Source organism: Raphanus sativus, chromosome 3, assembly GCF_000801105.2.
Source record: "Raphanus sativus cultivar WK10039 chromosome 3, ASM80110v3, whole genome shotgun sequence".
NCBI classification, from domain to species: domain Eukaryota; kingdom Viridiplantae; phylum Streptophyta; class Magnoliopsida; order Brassicales; family Brassicaceae; genus Raphanus; species Raphanus sativus.
In genome coordinates this window covers 31,628-45,901 of record NC_079513.1, presented here as the reverse complement: position 1 = coordinate 45,901, position 14,274 = coordinate 31,628, and the positions used below count along the sequence as shown (strand labels likewise).

Sequence of the window (14,274 nt, the reverse complement as noted above, 5' to 3'; positions counted from 1 at the left end):
TCTTATGAGTTGTTACTAAACTTACTGATATCAAACCAACTTGAAGTAAAAAGAGAGAAATCGTTACCCGAGTATAGGAAGCGAGGTGGAGTTTCTTCTCAGGTGGAGTCTCTTCAAGGTTCCTGAAACAGAGAGAAGATCAGAGTTAGTAAGAAGTTTTCATCATCAGTGTCAGTTCATCTTGAAAGGTTCAGTGTTCATCGAAAGGAAGAGAAGTCAGTGGTTACTTATATGGGTTCGATGTTACGGAAAGTCTGAAGCTTTGAAGTCTGACAGTTGATTCTGAAACAGTCCGGCTCAGATCAGGTTCATGCAGAGTCGTCAGCAGTTTGTCGGTTCATCTTCAGAGTCTAGCGGATAGATTTGATCAAAGATTGAATCGTCGCTCAGTTTGATATGCAAGGAGAAGAGAAGAAAAGGGTCAGAAAGTGAAAGATCCAAGAATGATTTACTTCTTCAGTCGAAGCAAATCAGAAGAAGAAAAGAGAAGAGAGAGGGATACAGAGAGTACCTTACATCCGTAGAGGTTCTCTGTCATCAGAAGTGAAAAGAGTTGCTCCTGGAGTCGCCGATAAGCGTCGGAGACGAGAGGAGGCGGTGAATCGCCTCAGAGAGACAAGCGGCTAGGTTTCGAGAAGAGAGAGAGACAGCACTTCGGTGTTGTGTCTGAAAGGTGGAGATTGTGGACTTTGGTTCAGTCAAACACCGAGTGGGCTTCGATGTCGCAGCCCATCTCCGTGTAAACCTGCAAGAGAAACAAGGAAGCCCAAGTCTCAGCCCAGGAATAATAATGACAGCTAACTGAAACGGTGCGTTTCAAGAGGGGAGGAGTTTGTTATAACAAACTCATGAGCTGTCTTCGTCACTACGGCGAGAGAGATCACAGATCAAGAGATACAGAGAACGGAGAAGAGATAGGAAGAACTTAGCTCAAGTCGAGAGGTTGACGTCGACGGAGCCATGAAAGCGGTACACGGTTGAGATCGAACCATTCCGGCGGTGGTTTACCGGCGTCATAGAGGATTCGGCAAGTGAGCTACTCTATCTTCATTTTTTCGTTGTTGTAAGCGATTGATTCGCCATTGTTGTACTCTGTATAAGCTTGAGTTGATAGTGATCAGTTGAGGGATGCCGTTCCCTCCCCGGTGAGTAGATCAGCGAACACCGGGTGAACAAATCTTGTGTCGATCTTTAGTTCTTCGTCGCTTTGATCTCGAACCTGAAAGAATCGAACAAACCTAATCACGCATTGAACGGAAAGCTAAACCTAACCTAATCCGATCTAAATACTCAACAGAAACTATCGAGTAATATATATTTGGGAGAGTGGTCCCGAGAATCTTGGGATAAATGGAGGTTAAAATACTTTTTAGTAATAGGTGGTTACAATATTTGTATAAAACACATAACTATCAGTTATTATTAATATTTAGAAGGTGGTTATAAAATAATTTGGACACAACATATATCAATACGTCATATTTGTGTTTTAATTGTATTAGCTTTAGATAAGGTTAACCCCAAAAAATCTTTAGATTCGATAGCAACGTCATATTTGTGTTTTAATAGTATTAGCTTTAGATAAGGTTAACCCCAAAAAATAGTTTTAGATTCGATACCAATCTCATGCTATCGAATCTAAAGCTATTTTTTGGGGTTAACCTTATCTAAAGCTAATTGGTAATATAAAAACAAATTAATTAAATAGTATTAAAGCTTAATTGTATTGACTAGATTCTGACCCGCCCTTTAAATGGCGGGTATATTTTTTTGTTTTAGTTTAATTCTCATATTTTTGTTTTCTTTCTGATTATATTTGTATTTTTCTTTGTAATCATATTTGTGTGTAAATGTTAATCAAAATATATTTTATTAAATAATAGCAATTTAAAAAATTGATCCGATATACACTCGGTTAGGGTTGGATTGCCTGTCGAACCCGCCAACCCGCAGATTTTAATTTTGTTTTGGTCAAAAAATATGATTCGCACAACCCGCAAACAAATAATTTGTACCGCCACCCGCCCCATTTAATTTTTGGGTTATCTGTGGGTTATAAACTTTTAAAATAATTATTTAATTTAATTATTATAAAAATATAAAAATATAAAAATATATTTATAATAAAATTTATATATTATTAATTTCTTTTAACTACCATTTTTTTAAAAGGTTTTTACTTTTATTTTTACTTTTATTTTTCAAAAACTTTTCGGGTCGGCGGGTACCCGCAATGCAAAACCTACCAACCTGCACCCACCCCGAATAAAATACTCATAACCCACATCCGCAAATCGATTTTTTCAAATAGTTGAACCAAATTTATGATCCGCCCTTAAAAGCACGGAATTATTTTTTGTCGACAAATTTATTAACCCATCTATTTGTTCACTAATATGTTTAGTCATGAGCATCAGTTTTGATTCGATCCCAATTTCTTTTTTTTTTTTGGTTTCGGTTCGGATGTGATTTTTGATTTTTTCGGTTCAAGAGATATATATGAACCGTTCAATTATTTATGAATTTAGGTTAATTTAATTTGATTATTATGTTTCCGGTTAGATCTGAATAACAATGTTAGAACCCAATAAAATTTTGAGTTTAGTTTGGTTTTGCCGTTTCGGTGTGGTCTCTGTTTTTTGGATGATTTCAAATAATTCAGTTAAAATTACATTTTTGAATTTTTAATAATAAAAATTAACTATTTTAAAATATTTTGGATAAAATATCTTGATAATTTGGTTCTGTTAGGAAATTAGTATAATTTGTATCTTACATAATCACAATTCTTTTTCACAGTAATATTTTATCTTTTATAAACCTATTTATACTGAAATTTATTTTAATAATTAAACTAAATTACATTAAAAAAATTCTAACAACATATAATAACTTCAACGCATCTATATATAAAATGTGTAGGTCGTGGCCGTTTATATATTAGATGTTGGTTTCAAATTGATAAATACAGTAGAACCTCTATAAATTAATAATGTTGGGACTTTAAATTTTATTATTTATAGAGATATTAATTTACAAAAGTTTCCTTTTTAGATTTTTTTTTTCTATTTTTGTTTATAAAATAAAAAAATATTTGATTTTACCATATATACATTATTTAAATTTTATAAATTTGACTTTCATATTGTTTTATTATCTTATTTGGTGTATATTTTATATTTTTTGTAATTGTTATGTGATTTTCGATATAATTTTACTAAATATTATCAAAATATATTGAAAATATTAAGAGAAATAGATGTATTTTCATTGTAAATATAGAATCAACAATATAATGTTTAGTTTGTACTTATATAAAATATATATATTGATAGATTATTAATTTATGATTTTAATGGGACTATATATTTATATGGTAGTCTTAAAAATATTATTATCTTATTATTTTATCGATTTGTATTGTATTTTACACCATCCCAAATTGGGACCAACGAAATTTATTAATTTATAGAGATTATTAATTTATATAGTATTAATTTATAGAGGTTCTATTGTATAGTCAATTTAATTTAAGTATCTAAAATAATTTTCTTTTTTGACTTTAAAAATATTAAATATTTTTATATATAGTTTATAGTTTTAAGAGAGAGAGATATTTATAGAGATTCATTAATTTAAAATATTGCTTTCGTTTGATTATGTTTTATAAGATTAATAGTTTAGTTATGTTGTTCAGTAATTTTAGGCTAGGGTGCAAATTTAATAATAACTAAATCAGATATAAGTAAAAATAATAGGAAAAATAATTAAATGTAATGGTCCAACATATATTACTTGCAAGTAGATAAAAAGTTCTCATGTTTTAATAGTATTGATGTTAAATATTAAACATTTGAAAATAAAAAATTTAAAAACAGTTTCAAAAAGCATTTTCAATTCCAAAAGGAGATTAGAAAAAAAAATCACAAAAATCATTAAAGTTTGAATTTGAAAACATATAATTTAAATTATATTAAAAATTATTTTATTTTATTTATTTTTATTATTTCTTTATATTTATATTTATATATTTATAATGCAAGTACCAGAATGGTCTTTCTTGTTAATGAATTTTTTTGTATCATTTTCCTCTTTGAAGTTTGAAAATAGGCTAATTTGAAGAATTGCCCAAAAAGGAAAAAAAGTTGGCATGATTTGTGCTGGTGAGACCGTGTTCTATACTTCTATTCGTTCTACGAGGTTTAAACTAATAAATAATCCATAATTTTTAATGATTAAACTAACTAGTCGTTATTGCATCATAAAGCCTTTTAAACTAAAAACTGCATTGTAAAAGTTCTGAACACTTATATAATGTTTTATTAACCCTAGTTTTACAAAACGTCCCCTACGTACTTTGGCTACAACAGCCGCCTCTGCCGCTATGAACTCCGTATCTGAACCGTCAGAGAAAAAGTCGAAGAATTTGAATCCATCTCTTTCGTTATTTTCTCTTCCAGATGACATCCTTCTGAACTGCATAGCTCGGATATCACCATCGTACTACCCTAAACTCACTCTAGTCAGCAAGACCTTTGCCTCTCTCGTCTCATCCTACGAGCTCTACACGACTAGACTTCTTCAAAAAACCGACGAACACATCCTTTATGTCTATTTACAGTTTTCCAGTTACAGTAGTAGTCCTCTTTCCTGGTTCTGTCTCTGGTTAAAACCTAACCAAACCCTAACCAATGACTTGGAGAATACCGGGAATGCTTTGTTGGTACCAATACCTTCATCTTATTGTCAGCGTCTACCAGCGTTCACGTGTAAGGTTGGTTCAGAGTGGTACGCTATCAATCGCTACGGTTATCCAGCTTCCAATTTGTCAGTCTCTAAATCAGGGATTTGCGACTGGCTTGAACTCCCGAACATGACTGTGGCTCGAGGGGAAGATGCCATTGCTGGCGTCCTCGATGCGAAAATATACGTTATGGGAGGTTGCAGCATATATGAAACCAAGAATTGGGCTGAGGTTTACGATACAAAGACTCAAACTTGGGAATCTTTACCTGACCCTGGCGTCCAGCTACGTTTTTCTACACTTAAGAAAATGAGAGTGAAGGGGGAAAAGATCTACGTTGAAAGCATCAAGAGGAATAAGAATGGTTGTGATGTTTATGATACCAAAGAAGGTAGATGGAAAGTTTTAGGTCGACCACCCATGATTGCGTCTAATGTTGTGATAGAGAATATAAGGTACTTTTACTTCAATAAAGGTATTTTGTGGTATGATAAGAAGCACAATAAGTGGGGAAGGGTCAAAGGTTTGTCGGTGCTGAAGAGGTACTGCGAAGGTGATAGTGGTAGTTTCGAAGTGGTTAATTGCGGTGGGAAACTCTTAATGATTTGGGACAAGCTTGTGCATGCTTGTCATGGCTATGAGAAGAATATTTGGTGCGCGTCGATTGCGTTTAAGAAGGGGAATGGTGATGAAAATGTTAGGGGTAAGGTTGAGTGGGCTAATAGTGTGCGTACCGTTCCCATTTCATGTGTTCTAGTGCGTCATGCAATACGATCACTTTGATTAATTACATATCATCATGGGTTTTTTCTTTTCTTTTTAGTGTTTTACAAATTGGGTCCCTTTCCATGTTTATAATTACATTGATTTGGTGGCTAATAACAATGGTACCATCAACTAAAAGCTAACTGAATCGATGAATTTTTATTTAGTTTCTCTAGTGTTTTTTTTTTTTTAATAAAGTTACATAGTGAATTTTAAAATTTTGAAGTTAGTAATCCACATTTTATCCTGAACCACATATTTAACTTTTTCTTTTTATATTTATCGCATCCGCTGTCACGTGAATCACGGTAATTACTTCTCACCAACGAGAAGCTATCATAACCACCGAAAAGCTTACTTCCACCATCGAAGGCAAAACACAGATCGAGATGTGAACCTGGAGAAAGCGTCTTGGGGAAGACAAAGTCCATAGTTATCCATCACACGTGTGGTCACATAGATAATCTCTGAACCCAAGAGCTTTTAGCTACCCCAAAGTCTGAAACTAATTTAGCGTCCCATTGCTTGTCTAGCAAGATATTACTAGACTTAATGTAATGGTGAACAACTTAAGGTTCAAGACCTTCGTGTAAATACATTAACTCTTTTTAGCAGTTCCAAGAACAATGTTTAATCTAATCTCCCAAGTAAGATCACTCTTTGGTGTGCATTGATTGCTTTTGGGAGGCAGAATGGTGATGAAGAAGTTTGAGGTCAAGTTGAGTGGGCAAATACTGTGCTTATGGTTTCCATTTCATTTGTTCTTTATTGCGTCATGCAATACGATCACTTTGATCTGATATGTATATCACCATGGTTTTCTTTCCTAGTTAACCGTTATTACATTGTTCTTAAATCAAGATAAGTTAAGTTGAATACTTATAAACCGAGCTAAAAGCAGAGCCGGCCTAAAGGGAAGCAACCGATTAGGGCATCCAAAATAAAGGTTCATATTTTAAAAAAATTCTGTAGTACTTATAAACATGTAGAGTTTTTTATATATATATTTGTTATTGAAAATTATTAGTTAGAATAATATTTATTGGACTTTCTAACAACTTAAAATTTAGTTCGGTCTGTTTTAAATTTAGTTCGGTTCACTTTATTATGATTTGGCTCATTTCGATGTGGTTTGGATTGGTTATAAAATATTTTGATATCAATACTATTAAAATAGAAGCACAACATACAACAACACAACTTGATTTTAGGTAGAATATATTTTTTAAACTATACCTTAAAAAAAATTCTAACATATAATATACTAATTATATATCCTTAAATCTAATCTATTAAAATCGAAGTACATTTTATAATTAACCCTTATTTTTCCTTAGTATTTACCAACTTGTGACACAGTCCTTTAATAGGTCATTTAACTGCATAACTAAATCAGTTTAATTAAATTGACATACTAGACCAAATATAATGATTTTAAAAATTAATTATATCTCGGTTTTTTTGTCTTCAGAATAAAATCCATCGTTGCACGATTTAATTAACTACTATTATACACTAATTGTTTAAAACCTAACACATAAAGTCAAGCAAATATTTATAATAATTATTAAATCGTGTACTCATCAAAGAATTATTTCTCATATAACTATTGTTCTCATGTAAACCAATAAATCATTTGCATGTTGTGGTTCCTTTTCTGTAGTTACCATTGTGTGTGTTTACGGGTTTTTTCAAAAACATTACAAAACATATTTGATGAACAATCATATGGTTTGTTTAAAGGGCTAAAATGCAAAATATATTTCAAAATTTTAATTTGGTTAGTTATTATCAAAAGATATTTTTGCCCACAAAATCAAAAATAATACTTTTGTATTCTCCTAAAATCAATAACATTCAAAGAAAACATTTCCTATTTTTTTACCTTAATATTTTCGAGTTCTCCTACTACCTTAATAATAGCTATCTGTTTAAGACAAACAGCCTAAAATATGGGAGACCAATTTAAATTTCTAACATATTCCTAAAGTTTAGATGATTGGCTAATAAAACAAACAAATGAAATGATTTGCATATATATTAGGCGTGATTCACTCATATATTACCTTCTTTTTATAATGTTTTAGGAGAAGTTTAAAACTAATAATATGTATAAGTAATACAATAATATGAAAGAAATGTTAATATATATTTGATTTGGCATCTATCTTATTAAAACAGAAACATTCTGTTGGACCTAACATTTATTTTGTAAGTTTTTAAATTAAATACACATTTATACTTTATAGTTAAACATATATTAAGTCATTAATGTTCCTTTCTTTATACTACTATCCATGTTTCCAAACAATATACTTATTTCTTTATACTACTATCAATGTTTCCAAACAATATATTTTTATACTACTATCAATGTTTCCAAATAATACAATAATTAATCTTAGTTTTTTTTAGATCTATCATTTTCTCTTTAAAATTTTGTAGAAACGTCATAATTTCATAAATTGCAAAATAGTGAACTTTAAAATTTCGATTATAAGATTACAAATTATGAAACTATTACAATTTAAATCCAATTAGATTACATATCGGTCATCCATCAGTTCAATCGGTTAGTCTCGGGTTTTAGTGATTTTGTAATATGAATATTTTTAAAAAACATAAATTGAATTGTCAGGTCTCCGGATTAACCGGTATAATCACAATCAGGTTGAATTTAAAAATACTGATTTAAATGCAAAAATATTTTAAATACACACTCTTTAAAATAACCAAAATATTTGTTAAATTATTAGTGAAATTTTTCATCGTAAAATATTCCGCGCTTCAAAAGCGCGGGTCAAAATCTAGTGTTATATTAATACCTAAATCAAAATATTTTTTGTAAAATTACAAAACACGATACTGTATCGTAATGCTTGGTCTCAAAAATAAACTAAAGTAGTGCAAATACAACCATTAAATTATTATGTATAAAAAATTTATATATCTATCGTAAAATGAAAATCCATACGAGTGTAGGTCAAGCTCTAGTATAACTTAAATAAGGTAAGATTTAAAAAGTAAATCTAAACAAATATTTCACTCAATTATGTATTAATTAAGATCTTCCATATCTGAATCGATTTAATGCAATCTGTGAAAAATTATATATTTAAATATTTCCGACATCTTAAAACTTATTCCTCATAAAATATAAATAACAAAATAAGCTACTATTTTCATATAAATAAATTTAGGTTTTTCTAATATCATTTTTTAAATAGTAAAAAATTCATCAAATAACAAAAAACAAATCCGATACTTTTTAAATTTTTAAAGTTACATAAAATTTAGTTTTAAAATATTATTGTTTTTCTATGGGGATTTAATAGGTCAATCATGGTTATGTCACGAATTAATGATAATATTTTAGATTTTATCAGGCTTTATCATATTTTTAATTAGACATTTTTCATTAAATTTGAACCGAATTATATACCAATCACTGAGATTTACCGGTTCAGCCGCAAGTTCATGTCGGATATGAAGATACTGAATATCTATTTTCAATATCAATATGTAAATCAATTTTTAAAAAAAAACAGTACTAAAACCAACTAATATGTCACCCAAAACCAAATCCGCGCTTTTGAAAGTGCGGATAAAAGTCTAATTAGTTTGACTAAAAGATAGTCAACTTATAAAAAGTAGGGATAAAATATAAACTATCTTAGGTAAAAAAATCAATTAATAAAACAATGTATTCAAAAAATAAAAAGTATAAATATTAAATTTATCTCTGGTCTACCTGAAAACAGATTTTCACTTTATTATGCTTTTAGTACAATATTTAGGTATTTCATATTAGGATTAGAATTCGAGAACATAAATAACTAGGTGTTTTGCCTGCACATGCATAATCATTTTACTAATAGTTATTAATATATGTATTATGATTTAAATATTATGATAACTTATTTTTTATATTCTTAATCATTTTAGTTTTCTTGATTTTTATTTCGGTCTACGTCTTCTTAACACAAAGGAACATTATAAAACTATGAGACCATGAGAGAATAATTATATATCAAAAATATTTCACACAATAGAGTAAAGTAAAAATGTAAAATTTTGTTCTCTCTTAATCTACTTTTTATTTTTGAACCAGAAACATGTATTAAATTACCAAAAACACTAAAACACACAAAATGAGAACAAAATAAATAAAAAGTAAATAAAAACTAAAGTTGAATGATAATTTAGAAAAAAAACTTTTTAAAAACAAACTGAGATAATGACAATATTTCATTGGTTTACTTGATCAATATTTACATCGACTTATCTTAATATTTCATAAGTTTATTTTTAATAAAATAAAAATAGATAATGATAGCTTTATTATTAAAATTAATTTATGGTTAATTATATAATGATAAATCTAATTATCCATTAAAAATATATTTACTTTAACCGTTTTAGAAATTAAATCATTAAACACATGTTCATAACATGGTTACATATGCAACTTTCTAAACTTAATATCAAAGCATATTTTTTCTTATAGATTAAACAATAATAAAACATACACGTGAAATAACTACCGAAATAATTTATAATACCTAATTCATAATTCCAAAACTCCATGAAACAAAACTGATTTTCTCATTGTCTTTCAAACTCAAAGAAAGAAGAAAAAACATAGAACTCCAACTAAAAAAAGCAAATATCAAAAGTACATAAATACATATGTCAAAAACTATAATCGAGACAACTTGGAATGAGTTAGAAAAATAAAACTATAGAGTTTAAAACATCTTACATCATATGATACGAATTGGTCATAACTTGTTTAAAATAATTATATTTTTAATTCCAATTATTGTTTTTGAAATATTTATATTATTTAAATTAATAAATTAATGATTTAAGCTAAAAACTAATAAGAATCTTGTGAAAGTTAAATTAATTATTATCATAATTACAATTAGAAATTTCGAGATATTTATATTATTTGAATTAATAAATTAATCAGAAAATTAGAAATATTTATATTATCTAAATTAATAAATTGATGATTTAATCTAAAAACTAATAAGAATATGACAAATAATCAAAATTATCTAAAATCATGGAAAATGTGACAAATCAGCAAAATCACTTCATAAATAATAGTATATATACGAGATATTTATATTATTTAAATTAATAAATTAATTCAAAAGTTTGAAATATTTATATTATCTAAATTAATAAATTGATGATTTAATTAAAAACTAATAAGAATATGACAAATAAGCAAAATTAGCTAAAATCATAGAGAATGTGATAAATCAGTAAAATAACTTCATATAATAGTATCGATAGTATTATTTGCATCATATTTGGAAAGTTAAAGAAAAAAAAAAGAAAACAGAATTTAAGAAAATAATTTCATAATGTATATATATATATATATATTTATTAATAGATAACTTGGGCTATCAGTTTAAAACCAAATCAAATCAAACTATTCGGGTTGATAAAACATAAACTAATTGGATCATGTAAAGAACACGGTTTGGTTTGGTTTCAGTTTAACTTCGGCTAGGTTTGAATCGGTTTGACTTGTTTGTTTGTTTTGCTAACCTTTACTACAAAGGTTTTTTTGTCCAAGTTAGACAAGAAAGAGACATGGAAAATTACGAAAGTATCCTTGCAAAGACAAGTTGGCTATGATTAGGGTTGGGTTGATGGTCGAACCCGTCCCGCATGACCCGCAACCCGCGTATTTTAATATTTTTTGGTCAAAAACTCTGATCCGCACAACTCGTAAACAAATAAATTTATACTCGCACCCGCCATTCTTAATTTTGCGTGTAACCTGCGGGTTATATATTTTTTTCTAAAATAATTATTTAAATTACCTTTTCTAAATATATATAAACAATATAATTATAATTAAAATTTATATATTTCTAATTTTTTAGTTATTATTTTAAAATTTTTGCAATTTTTTAAAAATATACTTTTTTACAAAAAAATAATCATTTTAAAAAAAATTAAAAAAAAAATTGCAGGTTGGTGAGTATCCATGATTCAAAATCCACCAACCCACACACGTCCCATATAAAATATTCATAACCCGCATCCACGAATCGGTTTTTGCAAACGGTTCGATCCGCATCCGCTCCGCGGCGGGTCAAACGGGGCGGGACTCATGGGCTACGACTCAAATTCACAGACCTAGCTATGATTAGTTACTTACGTTTGTGCCATCCTCAGCAATTATTAAAGAGTGAATTGATTTAAAGCTCAAAAAGAATGATAAAATTAGTAAACTACCTATGATGTGACAAGTTTGCTCTCTATCAACTAAGACACCATGGTGTGAGATTTAGGGTATTCACTTAATTAGAATATAAATTGTGTATACTAGGCCTGAGACTTACTATCTGGGATCCGGATTCTATCCGAGATCCCCTCCGGATCTGCTCCGAAAATAGGATATCTGAGGGATCCACATCCGAATCCGGATAGTAAAATTAAGGATCTGTCAAAACCGAATCCGGATCCGGATATCTTAATTTTTAGGTCCGGACACCTGGATCCGGATCCGTATTTATAAAATATATTAAAACCTTTTAATTTTATTAATAATTATATTTGATATGTTAATATGTATTCATAAAACTAGTTTTATAATACTATATTTTAATTTTTTTAATATTATATTCATATTTATATTTATAAATCTTGTATAAATATTTAATTTATATATTATTTTAGAATTTTCATATTTTCATATTTTTAAAATTATTATTTTTATTTTATTAGTTATTTTTATGAATCCAAATCTACATATCCGCGGATAGTATGATACATAAACGGATATCTAGAATCCGAATATCCGCAAGTCCAAATACGGATCCGGATACCTCAAATTTTCTAGATATCTGAATCCGTCTCAGTCCTCCTATATGCAGGCTGCAATTTCTCACTATTAAAAGAGGGGTAGTAATGATATTAGGTGGCGAAAGCAGGGGTAAAATAGTCAATTCCTTGTTTCTGACTTTCAAGTTAGTGATTACGAATCTCTATCGTGTCAATCAAATCCCAAGGAGGAGAAACGAGAAGAAACAGAGAGAAGACAAAAAGGTAAATGAGCTTTGTTCTCCATCTTCCAAGCTTCATTTTACGATCTGAGATCAGGAATTGATTAGGGTTTCTTAACCCCAATTTTCGATTTTTCCCAATTTGATTAGGGTTCTTTTGTTTTGTTGTTGTTGTTCTGTCTGTGTGTAGTAGTAGTTTGAATCAAATATGGCTGGGAGAGCTTCAATCCCTGCTCGCAACTCTGCCCTTATCGCTATGATCGCTGACGAGGTAAAAACCCGTTACAAAAGTAATCTTCTTTTTAACTCTCTGATGATGATGATGAGAGATTTGAGTTTTGGTGGTGGTTTGATTCATTAGATCAATGTTTGATGTTTGGATCTCTGAGATGTGATCTGAAACTCTATCTACAGATTTGTTTTGTGAAAGTTGTAATCTTTATGTGAAAGCTGTAGTCTTTTTACTTGTGTGAAATGTTGTGTTACAGGACACTGTTGTTGGATTCTTGATGGCTGGAGTTGGTAATGTTGACATAAGGAGGAAGACTAATTACCTTATTGTGGATTCAAGTACGCTTTCTTTTAACTCATAATGATCTCTAGTAAAATATTGTTAGTCATTTTGATTAAATCAAGTTAGTTGAATCTTTGCATCAAAGTCAATCTCATAGGGTCTCTTGGTAGGAGATAACTTTCGGAGCTTCTGTTTCTGTTGAACTGTATAATTAATTGATTATTGTTGTTTTTGTCTTTTAGAGACAACGGTGAGACAAATTGAGGATGCTTTCAAGGAATTCTCATCAAGAGATGACATTGCTATCATCCTCATCAGCCAATATGTAAGTGCACTGTTACATTTACAAAAGAAAAATAATTTACTGCTGTGTCTGTGTAGTGTTATTTGTGTCGTTATCAAAGAGGTCATGGCTTGTACTACTCCACTTTATTGAGCCCATATATGTTTAGTGCCATTAATGTATACTTTTCCTGCTTGCACTCTTTTAAATCATGGATCAAAAGTTACTGTTATGGTAAGGTTGTTTTCTGTTATCTTGTTCCCAGCAATTAGCATTATTGGATCCAATTGTGTGACTGAACATAAGATAAGGCCACTGTGTAATCAACCTTTTGATTGAGCTCTATATTAATTCAAAGTCTGTTTCTTTTAGTGTCAAAAAACATGATGAGATAATGTTATATGTGTGTAGGTTGCCAATATGATCAGGTTCTTGGTGGATAGCTACAACAAGCCAGTTCCTGCAATCCTGGAGATCCCTTCCAAGGACCATCCTTATGATCCTGCTCATGACTCTGTTCTCTCCCGTGTCAAGTACCTCTTCTCTGCTGAATCTGTGTCACAGCGTTAAAACATATACACATCCTGCAAAGCTTGCTGAGCTTTATATATCATTTGTTTGGTTTTTGACATTCTTGTATTTCTCAGTTTTCAATAATGTATCTCTTGATTTTTATTCGGAAATGGATGTTATATCAGTAAGAAGGAATGATAACACCATCTGGTTCTTTTTGCATTAAATAAAGAGAGTGAGTCTCTTGTGTATAACAAGAGACAAGAGCAGACTTTAAGATTTTAAGTGAAGACTTTCTACAATGACTCCGTCTATTGTTCCTGGCAACCACAAAGTTCCAGCCCATTTACTGTTTATCTATTGCTTCTGGAAGCTAAAGAAGACAATGGCAAAAGTGAAATAATCTGAAAAAGCAAGGACC

The 14,274-nt window shown here is 29.8% G+C and overlaps 2 protein-coding genes across 3 annotated transcripts; both read left to right on the top strand.

The window, feature by feature from the left end:
* Positions 1-4,351: 4,351 nt before the first annotated feature.
* LOC108836104 (putative F-box/kelch-repeat protein At4g39756) lies at positions 4,352-5,633 on the top strand. Its single transcript, XM_018609307.2, has one exon. It carries the CDS (start codon positions 4,385-4,387, stop codon positions 5,525-5,527), a length of 1,143 nt encoding a protein of 380 aa, XP_018464809.2. The 5' UTR covers positions 4,352-4,384; the 3' UTR covers positions 5,528-5,633.
* Positions 5,634-12,508: 6,875 nt separating this feature from the next.
* LOC108846080 (V-type proton ATPase subunit F) lies at positions 12,509-14,132 on the top strand. 2 transcript variants are annotated; one of them, XM_018619286.2, is made up of 5 exons: positions 12,509-12,586; positions 12,734-12,814; positions 13,032-13,113; positions 13,300-13,382; positions 13,752-14,132. In XM_018619286.2, the coding sequence occupies exons 2-5, from the start codon at positions 12,752-12,754 to the stop codon at positions 13,908-13,910; spliced, it is 387 nt and encodes a 128-aa protein (XP_018474788.1). In that variant the 5' UTR covers positions 12,509-12,586; positions 12,734-12,751; the 3' UTR covers positions 13,911-14,132. The 2 variants fall into 2 exon arrangements, with proteins under 2 accessions (XP_018474788.1, XP_018474790.1); XM_018619288.2 differs by having other exon boundaries at positions 12,523-12,586; positions 12,737-12,814.
* The last annotated feature ends 142 nt before the right edge of the window (positions 14,133-14,274 follow it).

Excerpts from the sequence above, each read along its gene's own strand:
- LOC108836104 (XM_018609307.2), top strand. The coding sequence starts at position 4,385 with ATGAACTCCGTATCTGAACCGTCAGAGAAAAAGTCGAAGAATTTGAAT.
- LOC108846080 (XM_018619286.2), top strand. The coding sequence starts at position 12,752 with ATGGCTGGGAGAGCTTCAATCCCTGCTCGCAACTCTGCCCTTATCGCT. Across the intron at positions 12,815-13,031 it reads TCGCTATGATCGCTGACGAG|GACACTGTTGTTGGATTCTT; the intron begins GTAAAAACCCGT and ends GTTGTGTTACAG. Across the intron at positions 13,383-13,751 it reads TCATCCTCATCAGCCAATAT|GTTGCCAATATGATCAGGTT; the intron begins GTAAGTGCACTG and ends ATATGTGTGTAG.